The 27,532-nt window shown below is 46.9% G+C and overlaps 1 protein-coding gene across 1 annotated transcript; it reads right to left on the bottom strand.

Moving 5' to 3' along the window:
• Positions 1-245: 245 nt before the first annotated feature.
• Positions 246-27,127, bottom strand: DENND11 (DENN domain containing 11; the record flags this gene model as incomplete). Its single annotated transcript, XM_080932018.1, has 9 exons — positions 246-792; positions 2,081-2,149; positions 2,795-2,945; positions 3,107-3,238; positions 4,457-4,595; positions 8,489-8,642; positions 11,325-11,483; positions 12,272-12,371; positions 26,860-27,127. 9 exons carry the CDS (start codon positions 27,125-27,127, stop codon positions 597-599), a joined length of 1,368 nt encoding a protein of 455 aa, XP_080788144.1. The 3' UTR covers positions 246-596.
• Positions 27,128-27,532: the final 405 nt, after the last annotated feature.

Raw genomic sequence — 27,532 nt, 5'->3', positions numbered from 1 at the left:
TGTATGCTATAACTCATAGCTACTGTTTCCTTACTATAGAAGAATTTCAAGGATTCCTTCCCTGCCATTCTATCAGAAACATTTTCTCCTTCTTCATGGTCCCTCTACTCCAGCAAACCAAGAAGGTGTAGACTTGCCCTGTGAGAAATAGGTGGTCCCAACTCGACTCCTTGAACTTGGTGACCTTGAGAAGTCATCTGACTAGTTTCTGTTTTTAGGCAGATAAACATCTAAAGTCACACAAGGATACTTGGTTATCTTATTCTCATATGCAACAAAGGACGAAGACATTCAGGTTTTCTGAACAGTTCATCCCAGAATTTGACTCTGATTCACAGAACTCCTAAGACTAAACCCAAAGAAGCAGCAGTGGAAGACAGATTCCCATGTCCAACCAAAGGCTACAAGCCCAGGCAGCCTCACCTCTGCCCCAGGGCTGAGGCGCAGAAAGAAAATGGCAAGAATTTTATGTGTTGGAAAGTATAGACAGTCCTTTGTGTCAACTTGATTAAAACTGAAGCTGCTGAGGACCTGGGGTGCACTCCAGGCTCCTGTCACCCCATGCGAGTGTCTCACCACCAGTCCCATCAGTCTTCCTATGGACAGCAGGGGTTGTCGATGACCAGCATGACATCGATACCGTAGGCCTCCAGCAGGTCCATGAGGAAGCTCCTGTCTCCCTGGGGATCCAGTCCCATGCCTCGGGCATGCTCCGCTGTTAGAGTTTTGTCCTGGCTGGCTGACACCTCCAACAGAGTCTGAAAAATCCGGTTGTTTTGCTCTAGGAAAAACCTGCATTTCCAAGACAGGAAAGGAAGAAGACAAGACAAAAGGTTCATCTAGAAAACCCACACAGGTGGAGCCCCATCTGTGCTAGGTAGTATACTCTTAAAACCTTCCAAACTTGTAACAATTTTTAAAGAGGGTAAAAACTCTCATTAGTGTGAATGGGGCCAGCAAGGAAGACACAGCAAGAATTGCAGTGTCTGTGTATGGGTGAGGGTCTAAATACTAACTGCTTTTTTTCCTGTTTTAAACATAGCCTCTTGGAGAGGTTCCATAGATAGTTCACTCCCTTGTAGCCTTCAGGAAAGTGAATGAAGACACAGAACCTGATGTGTGCAATTAAAAGACTGAGACTTCAAGTAAGAGACTGAAATGCACATTTTTCAAAGCCCTGACTGGACCACAGCAACTGACAGCCAACAAGCCTCACTGGAGAGCAGAGGGTTTGGTTCTGTGCTGGCCTTGCAGCTGTAGGTCACCGATGATGTACCCAGAAAGAGAGAGGTCAGAGGGACTGTAGCAGGCATAAGGCAGTTCTGAAGTCAACAGTATAGAAAGGAGCGGCAAGCCGCACTGAGAACCAGCTCACACACTGCTTGTCTGTGAGCTCTATTTGGGAGGGGTGTCTAGAGGAAGAGCATATATAAAACAGAATTCAAAGTCACAGCTTAGAAAGACATTAGTTCAGCCATGCTGCCTGGGGGGATTGGGGAACTTGTACAGACCTACCAAAATGGTTTAACAAGACTGTGTCTGCCCATTTCCACAGGATAAACCTCTGTGGGGATGCCTCATCAAAACTTCTCTCCAGGAGATTTGTTTCTACTTCAGTTACAGTTCTGCTCTAACTCTGAAACAGGACTTCCTGTGGCCACAGGGGTATGCTGTGTACTAGAATGAGCTGGCCCTTTCCATGGCTACCAGATCTGGGGAAGAGAGATTGCACTGCATTCAAGGGTTGGGTTTTCAGATGATCTCCTAATACTCAGCACAAAGAACTAGTGTTTTCAGAGGAGGCGATGGACGAGAGAGTGGAAAGATGGACAGCTGTGTGGTGACAGTGTAGATGCAAATGATCAGCGCATGCACTTTCAGGACTCCCGTTTTCTCCAGGACCTGCCCTATCTCTTCAGCCACTGGTTCTACCCTGATGGCTCTGCAGGACTCAGGTTACCCCGAGAAAGAAGGTCACCTTACACTGCCGTGGGTTGCATGGGAGGGACGCAAGTTGTTCATACGAGTTGGTACTGAAAGCACTCCCAGAGCCCCACAACCGGTGCCCAGGCTGACTCACAGCACAAAGAGGTCCTCTTCACAAGGGTTGTAGTCTCCTTCAACTTCCTGGGAGTACAGCAGCATCTGCCTGTCGGAAGGGAGAACACAATCAGACTCCAGTGCTCACTGCATACAATTATGTAATTAGCAACCACAGGCACCAACAACGGCCATATCTCTCAGCGAGCAGCACCATGCAGAACTGTGCCAGGCAGGAGGTAAACAAGGAACAGAACCTGGGCTCAAACCCAGGATCGATGGCCCGTTTTGCTATCCCCCGCCCCGTCCGACTGTCCACTGACAGGGATTATATGCTACCCCTTTATTTTTAGAATACACATAAACAACTGAGTTACATGGAACAGTGTACATACACAAGCTTCCTAATGGGTCCACACAGTGGAGATGCTCAGTAATGGGTGTTCCAATCATGCGAATCTAAGCGGGGTGTTTCTGAAAGGTAGTGTGACTAGTGCCTTGACCAGGGTTTAGATTCTCAAGCCCATCTGTGTGTGTGTGTCTGCTCCCCTGTAGTAAGGGCAAGATGGAGGAATGTCAGCTTCCTAAAGCACAGAATTCCCCTTGATTTCCAGTGACCAGGAAAACTCAAGGAAAGTGGTGGTAGAGTGGGCTTAGATTTCATAGGGCCACCCTGAATAGGATGTGCTCATGACTGGCCTGGGCTGCACTCATTAGCACACACAGCATGCATGTGGCAGATGAGCTGTCTCACCTCTGCTCATTGAGCCGACGGTACTTCTCCCTGTCTGCACTGTTGATCTTCAGCAGGGGCTGCAGATGGTCATGGTGTGTCTTTACATTCTGGTTGTCCACGTAGACATCGTACAGTTCACGCTTCTCCTCAAATATCTTCTCTGTGGTGCCTGTGGAGCCCAGGATTAATGAGGTTAAGAACCCCGATGGCGCACACACACACACACACACACACACACACCAGCCCAATCTAACTACAGAATCAAGCATCACGAGTCTCTTCTGAGAGAATGGTTTGGACACAGAGAGGAGGGGAGGGTCCCATACTCACAGGCTACATAGGACACCTCAACTTCCAGACTCTCAATGTCAGCCACGTTCACATAGAAGAAAGGCTTCGACTCAGGGATGGTGCCTCCGATGCCGGGCAGGGAGACATTAGCCAGACAACAGCAACAGTACACTGTAAGAAAGGACACGGAAAGTGAAGAATTTTCCCTTCTGTTCCCTCTCCACCCAAGACCAAGCAGGTTCACACCTCAGGAACAGATACATGGAGCTGCTACATTCTATTGTTTTTTCTTGCCAAACCCCATACTGAGGCTTGGTCACCAGTGTAATAATATTGGGAGATGTAGGGCCTCTAAGATGGAATTAGGTCAGAGGTGCCATCCTCATAAAAAGTTTAATGCCTGGAGACAATAAGTCAGTTATCTCTAAAGCATAATAAAGTGAGTCCAATCCCTCCCAACGCTCTTTCATAAATGATCGCTTCCATCATGAGGCCTCAAAAGCTAACCAAAGCCAAAAGCCAACATCATTCTCTTGGACTTTGAGAACCATGAGCCTAAACAAACCCTTTATTGCTTCCCAGACTCAAGGGATTTGCCAGGCCAATGGGAAGTTGTCTCAGAAGCTGGGGAGGGCTTGCTTTGTGTTACCTTTCCTGTAACCAGGTAGTCTTGGAAGATCTTCAGGGCTCCATTGCAGAACCTGATATCTTAAAAGTTCTCATTGGAAATGTATCTCCAAATAGCTGCTCTCTGAATTTCTCTCATGACCTAACTGGTGCCTCCCTCCTGAAGGCTCTGGTCCTCCCCTTCCATGTTCTCCTCCGGTCTCCTCCCTTGCACCACTATTCTCTTACACCTGACACCTTCATTCTTCACTTGCTCCAGGTGATGCTGTCATTCCAAGACAGGCTTTACGTCACTCTCAAACCTTAAACCCAGCTATTCCCCAGAGGTCCTAACCCAATCACACAAGTGCCTGAATCACACCTCCCTGTCAATGTCTCAAGTGGTGAATGCCCATCATGTTCCAAGTTAACCCACCACCACCAAACAACTCCTTATTACTCCTTGGTCCCCCCTCTTTTGGTGGCCCCATAATCCTTGTCATCCTAGACTCTTTCTCAACCATACCCCTGCATACTTCAGCTAACCTGATCCAGTTTACCTCTTACCCACAATCCATCATCTCTCCTTCAACTTATCTCTTCCCTGATACTGAGGCCATACCCCATTCACCTTCATTGTCTCCAGACTCCACACTCTAAATCCAATCAGAAGCCTGATCCCATTGACATGGCCCAAACTCTTCCAAATCTGGCCAGCAGCTGAAGGATGGGGGCGTGTGTACTGCACAGTTAGAAGAGCCCCTCACTTGGGCTGCTGCTTACCTCTGTAGCACACGACACCCACGGGTGGGGGAGAAAATATCAGAATGCGCTTTCGGAGTAAGGCGAACTTCCAAAGAATGAGGATCTGTTCTCCAAAGAACTTGATAAACTGAGACATGCAGCCAGCCGGGTGTGTGATCTGGAAACACACAGGGGCAGGAGGACACAGCTCGTTAGAGGTTACCACTGGCAAGCAGCCTTCGGAAAAACTCCAAGGCACCATCAAGCATTAAGAGATCATGGCTTCCACACAAAACTGTCATGTAATGATTTAAATTTTCCTTTAAACTGGAATTCTCTGATGTATCAGCTCCCCTGACTGACTGAAGCTTGAATGTAAGGACTATAAACATTTTACTCTGGATACAAATGCAGAGGAAACAGCTGAATTTTATTATGTTAAAAGAGAGATAGGCCTCTCCTGGGGGTCAACCACTCAGAGGAGTAGAGGGGAGGTTGGAGGAGAATTGTAGGAGAAGGTGATCAAGCGGTGGGCAGTGAGTGGGATGTAAGATGGAAAAAGTGTGTATGTGGTGTGTGTGTGTGTGTGTGTGTGTGTGTGTGTGTGTGTACACAACTGAATCTAAAGAAGATAGCTTAAGTGATTCAGTGTGCTTACTGTACAATCATGAAACATAGTTCAGGTTACAGCACCCACACAACAGGCATCCCACAAACACCTGCAACTCCCGACTCGGGATCCAAACCCACCTGCGCCCCCCTCCTGTGTGTGTGTGTGTGTGTGTGTGTGTGTAGATACACTTAAACTACTCTCGAAGATATAGCGGGTCTTCAACACAGAAACACTGAGTACTGTACATGATAAAGCGATGAGCGAACAGTTTGAAGCTGGGCCTCACGCATGCAGGGACCGTTACTGTGCACAGCAAGGTGTCTGCAGCACTTAGGGGCTTAGAACCGAAGCTTGAAAAACTACACACTGCCCCTGTCGTCTACTAACAGGGAAGACGGGGAAGTGACCCAATGTTTCCAGTCTGCTCTCCTAGTCTGTCTAATGAGGAAACCAGACACATGTCACCTCACTGGGCTTAAGGACCACCTGAGCCAAAGCGTGAATGACTTACAGGTAGGAACAGCCAAAGAGAACACCAGTGTCTACTGGCAGAATAGAGGCTTCAAATCAGAGGCCTGTAAGAAGTTCAGTAAGCCACTTTGATGCTTAGCTGTCGGCATTAAAAGAGTGTTCTTCTATCATAAGAAAGGTGGGCCAGCAAAGTTCTGAAGGCAGTAAACTACTCTAAAGTACACACTGAGTTTAATCGGCTGAGAGGTGTGTGAGAACCAAAGTACTAAGCTAGCCCTGGGGCAGCCCCTGCTGGCTGTCCTCCATCTCCAAAGAAAATTCCTTGGAGAGGAATTTTCCTTTCCAAAGCATCCTCCACCCTGTCCCCTTATTCACCAGCCCCTGCTGCATACACAGCCACCCTCCCCAGCATGTCTGCTTGGCCTGTTTCCTCTGTCATTCAGTCACCAGAAAGAGAGGACATTAGTTAAACAAGACTGGTCAGATCACTTCAGTCGCTGTCTTCTATCAAGTCAAACGGTAGACAGACAGAAGGGAGCCAGAGTACAACCTGTTCTTCCTTACCTTCTGCCATCTTTAGGCCTTTGACATGTATGTGTGTGTATGCATTGCACACAGGTCTGATGGGACTTGTGTAAGTGTGTCCTAGAATAAATTATTTATCCCAAATTCTCGTCTCATTTATTTATTCATTCATGAATGCACATGTCCATTAACAAGAAATATCTCCTAAGTGATTACTTGGTGCCAAGGTACTACATACTCTAGTTTCAACAGCGAATAAGACACTCAGGCCCTGACTGGGTGAGCTGGTGAGCAGAGGAAGTCAGAAAGCAAGTAAGTAGAGTGCAGCCTGCGGAGACAGCATGGTAGGGAAGGACAACAGCTGCTGGGGGCGACGGGGAAGTGCTTGATTGCATCTGGTAGACGGTGAAGGCTTCCTGAAGAAAGTGACATCTGAGCATCACCGTGATGAATCTGGAGGACAGGCTTGCAGAAGGAAGTGTGTCTATAAAGTTGCCTGGAGACAAGGGAATGCTGGTGCCTCAGCCCCTCGGGGCCTATATGCAGACCTGTGCCAAGAAGTTCTGGGATAGCCATGACAGGGTGTCCTCTCTCCTGAAGACCAGTCACAGATCTCACACCCTTCTGCACCGTGCCCTGCTCGGAGCACGAGACAGGTGTTTTACTTTCATTTACATCTCTATTTTCTGAGCTTGTTTCTCGGGGCTGTTACAGAGAACGATAAGATTTTCCCATTGTGAACTTGGACATGATCCTCCATTTTAACGTGGACGCACTCATATCCTGTATGGTCAGTATCTATGGAGGACTGCTTCCTGAGACCCACTCCCCAGACACCAAAACCTGGGACACTTGATCTCTTATGTAAATGAAAAAAGTACTAGCATGTAACATACACAAGTCTTCCCATATACTTTAAATCACCTCTGGGTTACTGATATATGTAATACCTTATAAATGCTATATAATTCAGCATAAGAATAATGAGAAAAAAAATCCTGTATGAATTCAGTACAGATAAGTTGCCTGTGCTTGGATCTATAGTGTAATATATAATAACAAGCAAGGGCCCTCCTTCCTGCTCCTTACGGCCTGCCTGCCCTAACTATGGCAAGCAGCATCCACGGTAGCACCCATGCCTTGGTATTTACAGCCTTGGGCAATCTCCTCTTTCTCCTGAGGAACTTGCTTCTAACTAAGGGACTATGGCAGGCCTTTCACTGCTATGATTAGGTTACAGAGTTCTGACTTTACTGTGCATTGTGCTAACACTGTCCCTTTGCTGACCCTGACAAAGCAAACGCAAGAGTCCCATACGTTTGAGAGCTGAGGGCAAACACTAATCCCTTAAGAAACGTGTCCACGTGAGCTTAGAAAAATGGGTTCTTGTCCAGTTGAACCTTGCGCTGAGACTCCAACCCTGGCTGGAGCCCTAACTGAAATCTCTCTCAACACAACCTAAATCTGGCATTTGGCTAAGCCATGACTGGAGTTCTCCCCACAGAAACTGTGGGAACATGCACATGCACTACTAGGAGCTTCTTAATCTTGGGCGATTTGGTAGGCAGCAATAGCTTGCCAATGCAGGCTATGACCTGTTGTCTGAGATGCCTAATGTATGGGGTCACTCAGTTCTCTGACTGCTCCTTCCAGCCTTCTTGAATTAGTTTGAAATACCTAGCATACTCTTGTTTTGTTGATAAAAATCTTATTTATTACTATTTTTATGGGCAAATGACATTTTTTTAAAAATCGGTCTCATTTAAGTAATTAGCTCTTGACCAATGAGCATGTCTGTGTTCTCTTGTCTACGTCTTAAGTAGGGCAGGGAGTGGACACTGACTTTGGCACAGTCCTGGGTTTAGATTCCGCCTGTCTCCCAAAGCAAGCCACTAAGCCATTTATTGATAAGCTTCAATTGCTTTAACTAGAAAACAAAGGTTAACAAAATAACCTTCTCCTGTTAACCTAACTTTAAGAGCGTTGCAACAGGTATTGATACATAATGCCCAACTCATAGGGCATGCTAAGGAAACAGGATCACGCCCCACCTCCATCCAAAAGGTCTGGAATTAGCCCCCCTTCTTTCCCACATAGGCAATGCTTAGTGACTATCTCCTGTCCTGGGGCGGTTTGAATGAAAATGTCCCCCACAGGCACCATTGTTAGATGAAGTGTATCGCTGGAGGTGGGCTTTGAAGTTTCAGAAGCTTGTCTCTTCAGATGCAGTGTGCCTCTGTCTTCCTGCTGCCTACTGATCAAGTTGTAGAACTCTTGGCTCCTTCTCCAATATGGTACATGGTGTCTGCCATACTTCCTGCCATGATAATAAACTAAACCTCTGAACTCCAATCAGCCCCAAATAAATGTTTCCCTTTATAAGAGTTGCTATGGTCATGGTGTCTCTTCACTGCAATAAAACCCTAAGAAATATCCCGAGATACCTTTTTCCATAAACTCACCTTCATCTCAGGATACATGTAGCGGTGAATGGAAGGCAACCAGTAGACAGGTGGCAAGCTGCTACCCCTCCCAGGGCCAGCATGGAGCACCCCTTTCTTGTCTTCATAGAATGCAGCCAGATGAGAGTAATGTCCCGGCATCTCCAGCTGGTGTCTGCATAACACACATGCACAGTGAGCAGCTCTGCCCAGCACAACTACGTATCTCTACCAAAAGGGCTAAAGGCCTGGATGCACTCAGAATACCTACACCCGGAGGTTACCTTCAAGTCTCAACTGCTGGTAGAGGAGAGCCAAATGTGAGGCCTGGAATTCAATGGCACCACGTAATACATTTAGAATGAACAGGCTGAGTCTAGTGTCTAATTCTTGAGCGATCTATGCTGCAAATCACATGTACTTCTCAGAGCACCGTTTACTGTGAGAAGAGATAACCCAAAAGAGCTTCATGCCTGTAGTTCTTTTGCTCTGTGTAGAATAAGCATGCATCTGTTGCTATCTGAGCCCTCAACGTCCCAAAGGGAAGGGGGACAGGGACAGTTATGACTGAGGTCACTGACGGCTCATACTTCCACATCAGCTAATGAATCAGAATCTCTCCTTCCCTGCCCCACCCTGGTCTCATTCTCTGCTCAGGCTAAAAGCCTTGTCAACCAATCCTCAGATCAAGACAACACCGAGATCCTAAAACACTGGGGCGATGCAGAATGATGACTCCAGGCCAATGCTTATGATGAATGGGGATGATAGATGCTGATTTTGTTCCCAGGCCAAAGACGTGCTGGAATCCTGGGCCTTTACCTTGGTTCCCAAGAAGATGCTTTATTTGTGTGGACCTTAGGAGGCAGTTGGGCTAAAGAAAGGCCTTTTGAGGGAGCCCAGATTCTATGTGACTTACAAAGGGGAAATTACACATGCACACACAAAGGCGTGGGGTACATACATGAAGATGACTGCAGACACCGAGGTGATGCAGATGCCCAGGAACTACAGACTGCCGGCAAGCACAGAGCCAGAAGAGATGTGGGAAGCAGCCCAGTTGACACTAACAACTTGACTTTTGACTCTTAAGTCTCTGGAACTATGGGCTGGAGAGATGGCTCAGTGGTTAAGAGCACTGACTGCTCTAACAGAGGTCCCGAGTTCAAATCCCAGCAACCACATGGTGGCTCACAAGCATCTGTGATGAGATTTGATGCTCTCTTCTGGTGTGTCTCAAGACAGCTACAGTGTACTTGTATACATAAATCTTTACCCCAAAAAAGTCTCTGAAACTATGAGACAGTAAGTTTCTTTTGTCTAATTACAGATACGGTTAACCCAGTCCCAGGCAGGTAATATAAAGTTAAATAAAAAGCTCCAAACTGTCACCCAACTGTTGAGGAAGCTTGAGTTTAAACACATGCTAGGTCTGCCTACAGCATCTGTGCAGAAGTCATGTGTTAAAGGTGAGGGTTCCGCTTCAATCTCCTCCCTGGCTGAAATGTCAGGTGAGTCATGGTCCACTGTCATGCTGGGAGATGGGTGAGCCAAGCCAGGAGGGGGGTGGGGGGAAGAAGAGGGAGGGGAACTTGCTTCAGTCACCACCCACTGGACCACTTCTCTCCATCTGGTCTCAAACCTTGTGCTAGGAAGATGGAGTTCTGACTTGTTCCAACCACTGTATTTTGGGGTCTCCTCTTTGTCACAGTAATTAAGCTTCTAGTTTAGCTAAAGCAGACAGTGGTACCCAGAAAATCAGTTACTGTGGAATCAAATTTAGATCTCAAGAGGCTGGGAAAGCCGACTTCTCTGTACCCAAAAGCAGTTAAGACTCTTGCTCACTCCAAAGCATTCTTGGGGAGATAGGGAGTGAGAATGTAAGAATAAAATATAAGATACAGGGAATTACCCTGAGATGAAGGAAAGAAGGATGGGCAAAGGATATGGACCAGATCAGACCCCATCAGCTTAACCTGTGACCAGGTGGTTCAGTGGTTAGGACCAATTGCTGTGCAGTCAATAGGGCTGCAGTCCACTCCCATTGCCCACAAAAAAAGTTAGTATCCCACATAACTGCTAATAAAAGGACAGTCTGGGCTACTAAGCAAGACCCTAACTCAAAATGAATGAATGAATGAATGAATGAATGAATGAATGAATAATATACAGGGTAAAATAGTTTACATATTGCATCAGTGCCAAGTACATACACACATACTTATATATGTTGTATGTGTGGCCCATAAGGTCTTGCTATGTTGCTACCAATGTACACTGAAAGCCTTTATTTCCTGGGCTAAGGCACCACTGTGCCCAGTTGTCAAGCATATTTTATCAAAGCACACAAATATGCATTATCAGAAAACAGACTAAAATTTTCTAAAATTTTCACAGTGCTTCCAGGAAAACACACACACGTATGTATGTAAAATAAAAACTAACAATTTTTCTTCTATTATATATTCTTCTATGATAATAAAAACTAATTTTACTCCAAACAACAACTGATTTGACTAAAACGTTTTTCTAAAGTCTGCCTACCTGGGAAAAAAAAACTTAAGAACAGCAGCCAGCTGAGTGTAAACAAAAAAATGTTCATGTCTGATTAAAATGTATTTGATTAATAAGTGATGAGAGTATTAATAAAAACTGAAAATATCTTCCCCAGCTTCCATTCTAGGATAAAGAGTTGTTTTATAGTACATTTTCTGTAAGAAAGAAGGATCACCTGAGGCTTGACCCAGAGCCAGGGATGCCGTAGGAATACAGCTGTGACCATCTCCAGGGTCTCTCAGCACAGGCACCAGGTCCCACTGCTGCCCAATTACAGAAGCCCCGCACGGCGGCCACTTACCGGACCTGGTTCTCCAGGAAGTGCATGTAGCGGTAGAGCAAGGTGTAGGACGGAGAGAGGATGCCCACAGACTTCATCCTAGCACCGCGTTCCAGCTCGCTCTCCACAGGCATGTTGGCAAAGCAGGCCAGGCCAAAGAAGGGGCCCTTCCGAAAATAGCTGAAACAGAACGAATATGTACTACGGCTCCGGTTTAGGAAGACAACATTCCTTCGCTTTTTTTCCCTTTGCAATGCAATCGCATGTTCAGAGCTCCAAATAAAGTTGAGTCATAAAAGAAGCCATTCAGCCTCCGAAAAGAGGCCACGGCTCCAAGACTCCAGAACTGAGGATAAGGTCTCTACAGGCATGCCGCTCAATGCCCACAGCCAGACTACAGTGTCCCCTCTGGCTCAACTAACAGCTTCAGAGGGAGAACCAGGGTTGACCTCCAGGCTCCTTTGGAACTCAGTCTGTTTTCTCTCACAAACCCCGATTCTCTCAGCTCCTTGGCTTCTCCAATGCAGCCGACATTTCACTTCCTTCCCCTTTCACACTTGGATCAGCCATGGTTTCAGCCCAATTTGGAGATTAAAGCTACAAGTCATCCTTAAAGCATGTACCATTTACACAGCACTAAAACTGGCTTGCTTAAAGCTAGTATTCGTACTGAGTTTATCATATAGACTTCTTAGAGCCACACTGAATTCAAACTCCTTTCTCACAGGAAAACCAAATCTCCCTGGGGACCACACATTCACTCTGTAATAGTTCAGTTTGTAGAAGCTGTCAGCATGGACCTGTGGGACCCATTGAGAACTTGAAAGCTGAAGCCCTTCTTGCTGAGAAACTGGATAAACACACAGCAGACTTACATATACTATCTGAAGACACCTCCTGATAACATGCTTTGGAGGACACAGGAGAGACGGGATCGGGTAGCACAAGACAGGTTCAGAAATACTCACATGAAATCAGACTGAACTTTATGGGACCCGCTGGCCATAGACTTGAACTCGACACCTTCAAGGTCAATATCTTGAGGTAAGCACCATTCTACCATGTTTCCTGTAGGAACAGGGGCATCAAGTGAACAGAGGCAAAAACCACTCAGAGAGAAGAGCACAGCACAGCACAGCACAGCACAGCACAGCACAGCACAGCACAGCACAGCACAGCACAGCACAGCACAGCACAGCACAGCACAGCACAGCACAGCACAGCACAGCACACATCGCTACTCAGAAATACGCTGCTTGATCGCACAGATCAGAACCACTAAGGAGGTGCTCGGCTATCTCCTGATGAACTACACCAGAGGACCAGGAGGGGGCAGTAGAGAGACCTCTTCCTGGCTTCAGATTCAGTGTCTTCCGTGTGGTTCCCTTCAGATCCCTCCCAAGTCTTCCTCTCACTGCTTCACCTTTCTCAAGTACAGGAGGTTTTATTTTTAAAACCTCGGGGTCCCATTTCCTCACCCTATATTGTTACCTCAATCTCTTGAGAGTGTATGCTTAATCTTACCATATAAATAGACACTCATGTCTGACCAAAAAAAAAAAAAAAAAAGAAAAAAAAAAAGAAAGAAAAGAAAAAAAATCTCATTCTCACTGACCTCTTTGTGTTATTTGCTAATTCCTCAAAACTCCTCTTTCTCTTGATTTCCCTGATAGGATGCGATTCTAGCTCCCCATTTCTTGTGTCTCTCCACATGTGACCATTTTCAAGAACCAACTATCAGTCTTCACCTGAGAACTTAATCCCTCATAACGGACCTCTGGGCTTCTAAGCTTGGTATTGAATCCCTGACCACCAGGAGATTCGAGTCTAAAGCTAACAAGATAAAAACCATCAGTCAGAGCTCAGCAAGGTGCCTGCTATGACAGGAGGTAGGAGAGGCTGCAGACTCTCAACAATGAGCATGCTCCAGACCAGGCAGACAGGAGCACTGTACAACTAGCTACAGGTGGGCAGGATATTGTAGAATAGTCTGCTCTGTTTTGTACATGTTCAGATTTTTCCAAAGTGAAAGAATAAGGAACCTGTGAGATTTTGGTTTGGGGCAAACTTCTTTATTAGCACTACAAGTCCTAGTTTTCTAGGCATTAAAGACATCGTCTACTACCTTAGCCACCACTACTTTCCGATAGTTGTTTGGGACATAGAGAAAACGTGGTCCAGTCTTATGCCACCACAGACAGCAAAGAGACCCAGTCTCACATTTAACAATCTAAGAATTACAAAACTATCCAACTAATGAGGTCACTGAAACTAACAAACAAACAAAAAACATAAAAAAATTAAATTGTGGAATTAAAATTCTATAAAACAAAAAGGCTAAAATGACATTCTCTTAGTTTGATTCAAGGTAAGAAAATATGTTCACAAACAGCGTGAGAGTAAACTAAGTTTCCTATACATCAAGTCCCCTATTCCTGCAATCTCTCCCTTATTATGCACACACATCCATTAAAATTCAGGGGTCTAACCTATGGGCTTGTGCATACTAGACACAGTTGACTCATATCCATCCAAGGCTCTAACCCCGACTTCTGATGCATTCAGCCAACTCTAACCGATAGCTACTTCTAGCCTGAGGAAATGTACCTTACCTAAACTTCATACTGAAGCCTAGCATTAAGTATGAAGTATACAATACATTCTGTTTCCCCAAAGGGCACAAGCATTCCTGTATAGGAAGCAAAGGAAGCTCAAGAGGCAGCAAAGTATATCACATGCACTGAAGAGTACCTCCTGATAGAAAAATCAACTCAAATCAGTAGCCTTACTCTACTCAAAGGACAAACAGGCTGAGAAAGAAATTAGACAATCGACACCCTTCACAATAGTCACAAAGACTATAAAATACCTTGGTGTGACCCAAGCAAGTGAAGTATAACAAGAACTTCGTGCCTCTGAAGAAGGAAAATGAAGAAGACCTCAGAAGGTGGAAAGATCTCCCATGCTCATGAATTGGAAGGATCAGCATAGTAAAAATGGCCATCTTGCCTAAGGCAATCTATAGATTCAATGCAATCCCCATCAAAATGCCTACTCAATTCTTCATAGAGTTAGAAAGAGCAATTTGCAAATTCATTTGGAATAATAAGAAACCCAGGATAGCAAAAACCATTCTCATCAAAAAAAAAAAAAAAAAATCCAGGGGAATCACCATCCCTGACCTCAAGCTGTATTACAGATCAACTGTGATTTAAAAAAAAAAACAACAACAACAAAAACCAAAAAACAAACAAATAACAAAAACAAAAACAAAATCCACATGGTATTGGTACAGAGACAGGCAGGTAGATCAATGGAATAGAACTGAAGACCCAGAAATGAACCCATACATCTATGGTCACTTGATCTTTGACAAAGGAGCTAAAAACATTCAATGGAAAAAGGACAGCCTCTTCAATAAATGGAAATGGTGCTGGTCCAACTGGCATTCAGCATGCAGAAGAATGCAAATTGATCCTTTCTTATCTTCTTGTACAAAGCTCAAGTTCAAGTGGATCAAGGGCCTCCACATAAAACCAGGTACACTGTGAAAGTCATATAAGAGTAAGTGGGAAAGAACCTGGAACACATGGGCACAGGGGAAAATTACCTGAACGAAACACCAATGGCTTCTGCTCTAACATCAAGAATCAACAAATGGACCTCATGAAATTGCAAAGCTTCTGTAAGGCCAAATACACTGTCAATAGGACAAAATGGCAAACAACAGACTGGGAAAAGATCTTTACCAATCCTACATCTGATAGAGGACTAGTTCGTAATATATACAAAGAAATAAAGAAGTTAAACTCTAGAGAATCAAATAGTCCTATTAAAAATGAGGTACAGAGCTAAACAAAGAATTTTCAACTGAGGAATATGGAATGGCTGAGAAGCACCTAAAGAAAAGCTCAACATCCCTAGTTACCAGAGAAATGCAAATCAAAACAACCCTAAGATTTCACCTCATACCAGTCAGAATGGCTAAGATCCAAAACTCAGGTGACAGCAGATGCTGGTGAGGATGTGGAGAAAGAGGAACACTCCTCCACTGCTGGTGGAGTTGTAAACTGGTACAACCACTCTGGAAGTCAGTTTAGTGGTTACTCAGAAAATTGGACATAGTACTACCTGAGGACCCAGCTATACCACTTCTGGCCATATACCTAAAAGAAGCTCCAACATCTAACAAGGACACATGCTCCACTATTTTCATAGCAGCCTTATTTATAATAGATAGCCAGAAGCTGGAAAGAACCCAGATGTCCTTCAACAGAGAAATGGATACAGAAATTGTGGTACATATACTCAGTTATTAAAAACAATGACTTCACGAAATTTCTAGGCAAATAGATGGAACTTGAAGCTATCATCCTGAATGAGGTAACCCAGTCACAAAAGAACACTCATGGTATGTACTCACTTTATAAGTGATACTTATAAAGCAGATCTAACCCAAAAAGCTTGAACACCCAAGAAACAATTCACACAACTTATGAAGCTCAAAGAGAAGGAAGGCCAGAAGGTGGATAGCTCAGTCCTTCTTAGAAGGGAGAACAAAATGTTCAAGGGAGGAAATATAGGGACAAATAGAGGAGCAGGGATTGGAGAAAAAGATCATTCAGAGGCTGCCTCGCATGGGGATCCACCCCATATGCAGCCACTAAACCCAAGCACTATTGCTGGTGCCAAGAAGTGCTTACTGGCAGGAACCTGAAATGGATGCCTCCTCAGAGGTGCTACCAGAACCATACTGATACAGAGGAGGATGCTTGCAGCTAACCATCAGACTGAACACAAGGACCCCAATGAAGTAGCTAGAGAAAGGACTGAAGGAGCTGAAAGGGTCTGCAACTACATGGGAAGAACAAAATTATCAACTAACCAAACACAGCTCCCAGGGACTAAAACACCAACCAATTTTGAGTTTGCACAGAGAGAGACCCATGGCTCCAGGTGCATATGCAGCAGAGGATAGCACTTTCTGGCATCAGTGGGAGAGAGGCCTTTGGTCCAGTGAAGGCTCGTTTTCCCAGTGTAAGGGAATTCCAAGGCACTGGGGTGGTTGGGAGAGGGAGTACATTCATGGAGGCAATGGGAGAGGGATGGGGGATGGGATTTGGGGAAGGGGATAACATCTGAAACATAAATGCAGAGAATACCCCCAAAAAAAAAAAAAAGTACCTCCTGGGAGACCCATAAATTTATCCTCTGATGAGTAGTCATGGCCCTGAAGAAGCTTTGTCTTTTTGAAATTTTATAAAAGCAAGGATAGTTATGCCTTTTGTTCATCATTATGTGTGCAGTTAACCTAGGGTGTTAATGATGGGTCCATGTATCACGTCTGTCCTTTAGGTCAGTACTCATTAAAAGCTATGGCAACTAGCCCTGTGATAGGCAATTTGTTCTTATTCATCTGGTAAGTGCCTGGGCTGGCTCCTGACCGCCCTCACCTGAGTAGGCTGAACTGCACTGCTCAGAATTCCCTTGCATGCATGTTTCCAGTTGAAAGTTGAAGGCGGCTATGAAGGGGGAACATCTGGAAGGTGGGTGTTGGAGCACCAGGCACTGTTGCTATCCTCACCTTCTGAGATGAGAACAGCAGCCAGGCCTGCTGATGCTAGAGACTTTCCCCTGGACTGCTGGGCTGGCCACTCTTAGGTCAACGACACACAAACTAGAGAAAGGAGGGAACCTCAACTGAGAAGTTGCCTGCGTAAGATCCGACTGTGAGGCATTTTCTTAATTAGTGATGAATGGGATTGAGTTCAGCTCATTGTGGGTTGGTCACCCTTGGGCTGGGGGTCCTGTGTTCTGTGAGAAAGCAGGCTGTGCAAGCAAGGGGAAGCAAGTCCGTAAGCAGCATCCCTCGATGGCTTCTGCATCGACGTCTGCCTCCAGGTTCCTGTCCTGTTTGAGTTCCTGTCCTGAAGTGTAAGCCAAACAAACCCTTTCCTCCCAAACTTGCTTTTTGGTCACGGTGACAGAAACCCTAAGACATCTGCTTCAAGTTTTGTAAGCTAGGTGTTTTCTTTTCCATAAAGAACATCAACTTCTCTCAAAGGATGCCCACACCACCAACACTGGAGACCAACTGACCAAGTATAGGGGTCCGTGCCTTTAATCTTAGCACTTGGAAGACAGAGTCAGGCAAGTCTGAGTTTGAGGCCAAATTCCAGGCTAACCAGGGCTATAGAGTGAGACACTGTCTCAAAAGAAAACAACAAAACAAACTGGGAACAGTCACAGACTCACCCAGGTCCCCATCTACTCCCAGGAGTCCCATCTGCGCCCTTCTTCCCAAGATCACTGTCCTCCTCTACATCCAGCTACCCATCAGACTCCAAGCACACAGCAGTCTTAGCAGACTAAGTAGTCCTCACATTACATGAGCTCTAGTCCCTGCAGCAATCGTGATTGGCTGTCACAGCTGCCGTCTTCCAGTCTGTGCCTTCACTAACACGATCCCCCATGTTCTTGACACTTCACTGCACATCTTCGAGGATTCTTAAGGAAATATGGTGTGGAACACTTTTACGGCTAAACTTCCTTAGGTGAAATGAAGACTATTATGGTATTTTTATTTTCATTGTAGAACCTCGAGGAGGCTTTAGAATGCCACGTGGCAATATGAAGTTCAGAGAGATCAACAGTGTTTGTTTTCCAAAATCAGCTTGACGCTGCGTCGGGTTTGGTTGTTGTCTGTTGGGGGGGTGGATTGTGATATGGGGTCTTATAGTCCAGCCTAAGCTGACCAGGGACTCAACTGCCCAATCCTCCCACCTCAGCCCAAGAGCTGGAGGAATGAGTCAACATGCCCTGCACATTAGTTCTATTTTTGAGGAGTACTTTCAAGGAGCAACTGTGGAGAAAGCCCCTTTGGTGTTTCTAGACAGGCTGGAGTAACAGCTGTCCCTCGATTTCCATTCTTAAACCTGCTCTTTTTAGCTTGGTACATAAACTTCCAATGACAACCGTTTCTCGGTCCTTCCTGCATGTAGGTATGAGATCCAAATGGACCTGAAACAGAAGGGACGCGCTGCCCTTTTCTGCACCAGGATCTGGTGATGTCATGATCTGAGGAACAATAACGCTATTAACCACCACAACCTCAGGTTTCTGGTGGCCCCACTGACCTGCGTTCATGTTTGTCTTTGGCAAGCTATTATATACATGAAAAGGGAACAAACTCTATTTTGATTACACTGGATGCCTGTTACTTATGACCAAGTTCGTGGTCTACTTAATATGGCTGACCTAGAGGACAAAGTCCCCATTCCTCAGCCTGGTTCTCAAAACCCCCTTCACTGTAGCTCTGTGCCTTATCAATGCTCATCGTAAGGACACTGAAGGAGGGGAGGGTATCCTGTCTGCTGTGCCCTTTCCTTTCAGGAGAAGGCAAGCCCTTTTGGGTTAGGAACAAGGTACCTCAGAAGCAGGTGGGTGGGTTATAGACAGGGCTGAGGCTTCAGAACAGCCCACGGGCAGGCAGCGTTCATTTTCTGTTGGCACACTCCATGAAGGAAACAAAGGCACAGCTCCCACTGAACCTACCATGCTTAAGATGACCCCCCCACCCCTCCCCCCCGCCAGCCTCCTCAAGACTCTGTAAATCTCTAACCAATGGGAAAGGGGGACTTTTGCTTGATTTCTTTTTCCTCACATCCCAGCACAGGTCAGCACCTAGGACGAGAAAGGATAGGCAATAAAGCCAAAGCAAACTGAACAATAGTTTGTATTAGGACCAGGCACGTCTTTATTCAGCTAATTGGTGAATCAGTGGTGATTACCCGAGGAGAGGAGTGGTAATGTCACCGTGACGACATCGAGCTTATTCAGGAAAGCTGCCTTACTCTGAGGAAGCATAGTCTTAATTATTTAGGAGTGAGACTTAAACACCATTGCAACTTATTTCCAAATAGTTCCGGCGGGGTACCCAACTCCATATGAAATCAGGGTCATTTCAATGTCTCTTAAGTGAGACCCGAGGCAGCTGATTAGGGCCAGTCTAGACACAGTATTTGTACATTTTCTATTACAGATTCAATGACATTCCAATTTTTAACAACAACCCAGCTTGTCATTTAATAAATAATGGCAAACTAATCCTAAAGTTGGGCAGACGAGATAGCACAGCAGGTAAAGGTGCTTCACCGAGTCTCTGAAACTATGAACGGAACCCAATCTTACTTAAGTTTCGGGTGCCAGGTATTTTACTGTGGGGATGAAAAGTACCGAGTAAACTCAGGAACCCGATAACAGAGAACTTCACATGATTTTGGCCATAAGGAACACCAGCCAATTCAGAACCTTCCTAACTCAAGCCGTGAAGAAATGCACAATGTTATTCTTCAGCCTCCACATGTGGGGTGGAGCTGCTGCTGCCCCTGGTTATGACTTCCCATCAGATCTCAGGTAGCCCTTGGTCTAGTTCACAGGAACTCACCAGCTCAAACTGCCAACATTTACCTCCTCAGACAACCTGAGGGGAGGATTTCTTTGCATTTATGGACTTCTTAACCACCTCATAGCCTGTCCTACTGCTCTGGCTGGGTTCTTCCCTCCCCCTCCCCTCCGCTCCCCTCCCTCTCGTTCACTGTGTCGCTCACTGACAATTTTTTGAGAGGTGTGCCCACCTCTCACTTTTCTCATGAAATTAATTTGCACTGCACGCTATTTCCTAGCAGGAGTTTCTGGAACACATCATTTCCTGTCACAGTGGAACTGACTGTGTAAGGATGAAGCCAATATGACAAAATGTCAGCAGATGGTCTTCACAGGGAGGATAAACTAGTTCTCCCCAAAGGTTTAACCAATCAAACCAGGGAAACAAGTGAAATGCTAGAGATCACATATACGTGTATATTTGAATATGTGTATAGATAGGTAGATGTGTATGTATATACTATACACACACACACACACACACACACACACAATATATGAGGCATAAAGGACTTTGAAAAACCTCCAATAATTGAGAAAAAGAACCATACCAAAGGTGGGACAGGGAACTATTATGATTTGAGGTCATCTTTTTATAAAAGTATTCTGAACCGAGGACCAACTTCTACATGGAATTTGTAGCTTAAAGAAAAGAGATTTCATAGAAATGGAAATCCTTAAGGGAAAATATTTAATGCCAGGAAGACTGTACATGAGGTACTCCTTACCTATCCCAGGCTCAGGATTCATACCCTGCTCTCAAACACGCCAAGCATCTTTACTCTATTCACAAAAGCCTGGTCTGGCAGCCTGGAAGGAATTCAGTAAGGAGGGACTTAATAAGGCAGCTCCATCCCTGGGACACACCTTTCCCTTCAACTTGGTTTCCTTCCAGCTCTGCATCCTCCCAGCTCTTAGCCACACCTTGGGTCTATCACAGGACCCTGCAGGTCCTGCCTGGTCCCTCCGGCACAGACAGCTTAGAAGAAGAATTTCACAGTCACCCAAGGAACAAATGTGGTGAACCGAAATGTGTCCATTCAGTTGGTCATTCAGCAAATATTGGTAGAGCCTCACTTGGCAGCACAATGCCCAGTGCTGAGCTCATGCAAAGGTAAACATACGCCTATTCAATGGAACCGGACGGACAAATAACTGGGCTAGCTGCTTATGCTCCTAGGGAAAACTAGTAGGGCTGTGGATCTACACGTTGGTCTGGACTCTGCCATCCCCTTGATTCTGAGGTGAGCCCAGGGGCTCTTCTTAGAGCCTCCCAAGCTGACGTTTTCAACACTCTTGAGGGAGAGTTTCTATCCCAGGCTAAGAATACTTAGAGTATCCTTATGGTAGCGAGTATGGTATCTTAGCCCATGTGGAACCCTGGGTTCAATTCCAAGTACCATAAAAATGAAGCCTGTAAGACAGAGTCTCCCATCTATACAGGGCTACCTGTCTCCCAACTACTTTGCTTAAATATAAAATAACCTAACCCAGTGTGGACTGCAGTCACATCCTCCTCAAACTGGCTTGCAAGCTAAAAAAAAAAAAATCTCATCTCAAAGTATCTGAAGTAGAGAAAATAACAATCCTGACCCCAATCTCTTACAAGTTAGAAATTAGGTTCTTCCTTCTTTTGGGTGACTCTTGAGGCTTCCTGTACTGAGTATTGAGTGTCAACCTCTTAGCGAGACTCTGGGCCTAAGGGCAGGTAAGGCAACAAGCATCCCTTGAGACTTGTACATTGGTTTTGTATCTCTTCCCTCAGACACCTCCGGTTAGTTACACTCGGAGCCTAGCTTCAGCTAGGCGGTAACAGGGAATTCTGACTCAGGAAGGAGCCAGATGTAGCGGCTCATATCTGTAATCCCAGCACTCAAGAGGCTAACGTAGGAGACTGAGGCCAGGCCTCAGTGAGTTCCAGGTCATTGTGAGTTCCAGTGACAGATCCTGCCCCAAAATAACAAAACAAAAACCAAACAAATGAAGACAACAACCTCCACCACCACCCAATAGTAAAGGCAAGAAGCAGGAGCAACTGCTGGTCCCAACAGCACAGTACTCGAATATGATTGTCTTCTAACAAGCCACTAAATCCTGGGGATAGAAGGAACTCAAAGGGTGTTTGGTCCAGTCCCTGTCCAGCCATTATTGACTTTGGGTCTTCAGTATTTTGATGTGATCTTACATAGTCCTAGATGCGAACAAACCAAAGAAAGAGGCAGAGACAGAATGGGGAATTCTGAATCAGGAAGAAATTAATCCTGGTAACTTCAAGGCAGCCATATGTCAGCCTATGGCTGAATCCCAGGAAACCGATTTTACACAGGAAGGAAAAGGAAAAGGAAAAAAAACCAAAACCCCTTCTAGTTCCCAGGCCATTCCTACACTCCTATGTACTTCACAGCTCCACGTGTCTGCATTTCTCTTGTGTAGACCGTTTTGGGGATCAGAGGCACGCTCCCTAATCCCACAGGACAGTTCCTGAGACCCCAGCAGCACACAGTAAGTGGGTAGGCATTGTAACCACCACCCTTACTTTCCGATCTGTAGATTTTGCAAGAGAAGAAACTAAATTCCCAACAGATGGCCACATATTTGCAGCCTGACAGCCACAAAGCAGGTGGATCGCCAGCAGCCCGGGAAAGACTCTGCCCGTGAGTCAGTAATCGATAACCACAACTGTGATCCAATCAACCACTGACAGGTGATGCAAACACCGAGAGGATGGCGAGTCTTAACCCTCCTGAGACGTTCCTGTTGCCTCTCAGAACTGCCTGTCCCTCGCCTGCCGTGCGAGCTGGTGACTCTCAGGACTACTGTCTATTTCCAGAGTTTCCATTTGCTTCCACTGCTAAGCCCCTCCCATTGCTGAAGGCAGCCAGAGTGGGGCAGCCCTCCAAGTTATGACTTGGGCGCCAGACCTAGCCCTAATCTCATTATACCTTTCCACCTGCTCTGCTCGTATTTCCACGGTAGACCGGGACTCTATAAAGTTTAGAATGGGAGCTAGAATTTTTTTATCTTTATTTTTGAGATAGGATGTTACGCAGCCCAGCACAGCCTTGAACTCTAGGATGGCCGCGCACTGCCACACCCGGCTACAAGTGTGTCTGACGGCAAATATTCCCATTTCTCGGATGCATCATCCACACAGAGGTGTTTGCACAGTGTGGGCAAGAGGAAAGAAAACCCCACCAGGTGATGCCCTGCAACTATGACCCCAGGGAAAACACGAGCACACACTCGAGAGAGCACACACACACACACAGAGAGAGAGAGAGAGAGAGAGAGAGAGAGAGAGAGAGAGAGAGAGAGAGAGCGAGCTCGGGGACACAAAATAACTGCTGCATAAAGTGAATCTCATAAAGGAATGTCTAAAGTAGGCAGATTCACAGGATGCCAGGCAGGAAGTGGGGGTAAAGCATCACCAATGTCTATCACTCTGGAATGACAGTCCTGCCACCGACAGGGGACATCCTAAGTGAAAAGACCTTTCTCCTTAAGGAAGCAGAGAAAAGAAAATTTTACTAGAAAGTCAAAGAACATATTTAAAGTCTAAAATCAAAGAAAACACACACACATGCGCACACACACAAAGCAATATTCTGGCTGCCAACCTCCTCTACCCAGCATGCCAACCTAGCATCTGGGACGGGTTTCAATAGCAGCTTTGTAGCCCAGATGGCCAGCACCACCACCCTACAGCTAGTTCTCAGCTCCAGATCAAGTGTGTGTGTGTGTGTGTGTGTGTGTGTGTGTGTGTGTGTGTGTATGTGTGTGTGTGTGTGTGTGTGTATGTGTGTGTATGTGTGTGTGTATGTGTGTGTATGTGTGTGTATGTGTGTGTGTGTGTATGTGTGTATGTGTGTGTGTGTATGTGTGTATGTGTGTGTGTGTGTATGTGTGTGTATGTGTGTGTATGTGTGTGTGTGCGTGTTTGCCTTACCTTGATCCTGACACCTTTGATCTTCATGTCCCAGGGATCCAGAGAAAATAATCATGTCTGTCCTTCCCTCTCTGACTTTTCTGACAGATGCCCAAAGAAACTTTCCAACGTGTATATTTAAAAGTGTGAACAGATTCCTCTCTCCCTTCCCACCCTAAAGCACAAACTCACTTTCTCCCAGGGACCCACTCCATTCTCCTATTCCTTCTGTGATGGTTAATTTTGTCTCTTAGCATCACTACATTTCCAGTCACCTAACGAACACACCACTGCGGGGCCAGGGGGTTGTCTTGCAGGGTGATCCTGCCAAAGGTTTGACTGAGAAGGGGAACCCCACTCAGAAGGGTCCTGGACTGAGTAAGAAGGGCAAAGCAGGCTGGTGATGTCACTCCCACCTCACACTCCTATCACCACGGCTTCCTGTCATGTCAGCTGCATCTCCTCAAACCCTTCCCTTCGTAAGTTGCTCTTGTCAGACAAACAGACAGATGAACCACAGCTATGGGTTCTCTCCTCCCATTCCTTCTCTCCGTGTGTGTGTGTGTGTGTGTGTGTGTGAGAGAGAGAGAGAGAGAGAGAGAGAGAGAGAGAGAGATGACCCTACACACGGACTTGTAGATATACCCAAGGTAACCCATATTGGGTGAGAGGACACCTGAAATCTACTGCCTGGGCAGTGACTGGGTTGATTTAGCTCCGAAAACTGAAAACTGAGGACTGAGGACAGTAAGGACCTGGGGAGGAGACAAGATGTTGGGCCAGAGGAAGAACATGGAACATTCCCTTGCACCTGTGCAGTTAACGTTTCCTGCTCTGATTTGTGTGCAGCAGCCTCTGGCTGCCTGGGTGGCCCAGTGTTAACTAGGAACATGTGGCACAGGGGACTCGGGAGAGCAGAGAAGACCCCTGGACTAACATGAGGAGACACAATACTGGTCACGGTGACGGCACCAGCTTCCAGGACAACAGGCACCTCTCTCACCTGGCCGTCCCCAAGCACCACACACAGGGGCACAAGTCCTCTCTCCTTCGTCCTGGTGCTGCGGTTTGTGACTTCACTCAGTCCTCTGCTACTTCTAAGAGATGTGCTATGTAACTTTATTTGACACAAGAAACTCCCAAGATATTCCCCAGGATGAGAGGGGCCATACAGAAGGCTGGCACTGCTTAAGAGGAAAAGAGATAGATGGGCAGCAGACAGCTGCTCTCTCCACCAAAACGAAACCAGAGCCCCCAGGGAAGTGGCGAGGAGTGTGAGGGGCAAAGGTTCAGGCAGCGGAGTGCACCGGAAAGGCTACTTAATCCCAAAATATGGAACCATCCTTGGTGCCTTTCCTCATGAACAAACTAGGTATAAATAACCAGCAAGTCACAGAGAGTGGTTAGAATTAAACAGGACTAGAATTAAACTGCAAATATCAGAATTAGAGCTGATAAAATAGATTATCGATCAGTTACCGTCATTGATTACAGAGACTGAGGCCCTTGTAAGGGCTTCCAGGTCTTTCCATTCACAGCTGCTGCCTGGTTTTCTGGTTTATACTGTGGGGGGGGGGGTGAGAGTCGGGGTGGGGGAATGCTTTTCAGACTAAGGTTAAGTAAGGTTACTGTGAAAAGACAAGAGCTCTCACTAATACTGTGACATTTGTGCAGTTTAATTCTAAGCACTCTTTTCCCCAGAATCTATCTGCAGACAGCTACCATTATGCCATCAGAAAGCCATTAATGTCTCCTTCCCAGTTCTTAACCTCAAGTGACACTCAACCTTGCCTCGATTTACCTGAGCAGGAAGGAGTACAACACGGGACACAGTTAGTTAGAAAGAACTTCGTTATTAAGGGTCACTTGGGTTGTTTTGCTGTATTAACGGTGTCTTTTCAAACCATGTGTGTCCGGATTGTATTTATCAAGCAGTATGTGCAATGACCGTTAGTAAGAAAGTACAGAGGGGGCCAATACTATTTCAGGAAACTCGGGGGCTTCCCTTAGCTAGTGTTCTCATGATGTAAACTTAATTCCACATGGCAGGTCAAAGTCAGAAAAGTTTGAACGTGAGTGGTATGAGGTTTTAAGCAGACAGGATTTAGCAGGGATGGGGGATGGGGGGTTGAGTTCTTTCCACAAGTCCTGCTGCTAGGAATAAGGAATTCGCCTTCATTATGGACCATAAGGCTGTCTGCTGACTCAGAATCCTTGACCACGGTTAAGCCACCAGCCTAGAAGCCACCAGCTCCCATTATATCTTAATAGCTTCCACACAATCCTAATTTCTTCTTCCTATCCCGTCCAACCCTCAGGGCTGGAAGACTGGTTTCAAACTTCCAGAAGGAAGAAAACACTTCCTTTCCTCACAAACACCAGCTCCTCACTCTAGCAGCTCGACGGAGACATCTCAGAAGCATCAAGTAAGCTTTTCTCTTCCTCGAAAAGGCAGCTGGGGGATTTGATACCCTAGGCAGAGGCAGAACACTGGAGCCCACAGCCATTCGTTCACTTGTATCTGCTCTCAGAACCGCCCACTGTTGCGATGCACTCCCCACCCCGGAGTGGGTGGTTGGTGTAAAGACGACGTGACACAACCAGGGAGTCTTCCCAGAAAGGCAGCCTGCCAGAGAAGGCTTCTCCAGCCCCAGCCCCAAATGCTCTCACGTTAATTCCTCAAAATAAAGCCTTCGGAGAAAGTGAAGTAGGAGGCAGGGAAAGTTTAGGCGCAGGGAGCAACCCGGAGCCAGGGCAGGCACAGAGCAGGGTGGTTCTGAACCCGCCTGGGAGGCGACGTTCGCGGGAGGGGGGGGGGGGTCCTTCCTCTCTGAGTCTCAAAGAACCTTCCAGCCCAGCAGGAAAACAGAGAAAACAAAAGCGAATGTGCGCGCTGCCGCAAACCAATCCTCCCGCACTGAAGCGGAGCAAACAGGAGAGCGGCGACCAGGCGGCAGAGCAGAGCTGAGAGTGGCGGCGGGACGGAGCAGGGGGGCGGAACAAAGCCCCGGGGATCCCTTGCTCCAGTCTGGAGACACAGCGCCCCCGAGCCCCGGGACCCCCGGGCGGGGAGGGATGCAGGTGTGGGTGCGAGTGCTCGCGCCGCGAGTCCCTCCCCCGCGCCCCCGCCACCCAGCGTGCGGTCTGCCTCCCCCCTCCCCGCCTCCATCCCTAGGCGACTCTCACCGGAGCGTGGATCGAAGGTGACCACGAACACGGCCACCACCTGGTCCTCCTCTACGTCGCCCAGCTCCAGGCGCCCGGGCTGCAGCAGCACTTCGGGGGGAGCTGGCTCCTCGGGTTCCCGCCTTCGGGGCGCATCCCCGGCCACTCGGCCGCCCCCACTGCCGCCCCGGACCCATCCTCCAGCCTGCAACGCGGGGTCCTGCGGCACAGAGACCGCGGGGCCCTCGGCCCAGCGCAGCAGCGGCGCCGCGTCTCCCTGCTCCACCATGGCGAGGCGAGGCGGAGCCGGGGCGCGAGGGGCGGGGCGGGCTGCGGGCACTCCCCTCCGGGCCTGCCTGCCCTGCCTCTTTCCGCGGTGCGGTGGCTCTCTGGGTGCCCGCTGGGTATGGCCACACCTGCCTCTGCCCGGACACCAGCGCACTTGCATAGCCGCGGATCTCTGGAAGGTGGTCCACACCGGTTCGGCGCCCCATGGCCTGGTCCGGGCTTCAGCTCTGCTTGTGGGTGCTCTTCATACGTAGTGTGGGGTGCAGGACGCGCATCCCTTAGTCTGCCCACCTGCGCGTGGGTTGAAGCGCTTTCCCACCTAGGATTCCACTGTGAATTTTTGAACGTCACCATTATTTTTAAGGGGCAGGGCACATATATTATATAATCCCGAGAGCTTGGTGGA

Source organism: Micromys minutus, assembly GCF_963924665.1.
Source record: "Micromys minutus genome assembly, chromosome: 18".
NCBI lineage: Eukaryota > Metazoa > Chordata > Mammalia > Rodentia > Muridae > Micromys > Micromys minutus.
Note: the sequence above shows the minus strand (reverse complement) of the source record. Positions and strands in the feature narration are given on the sequence as shown.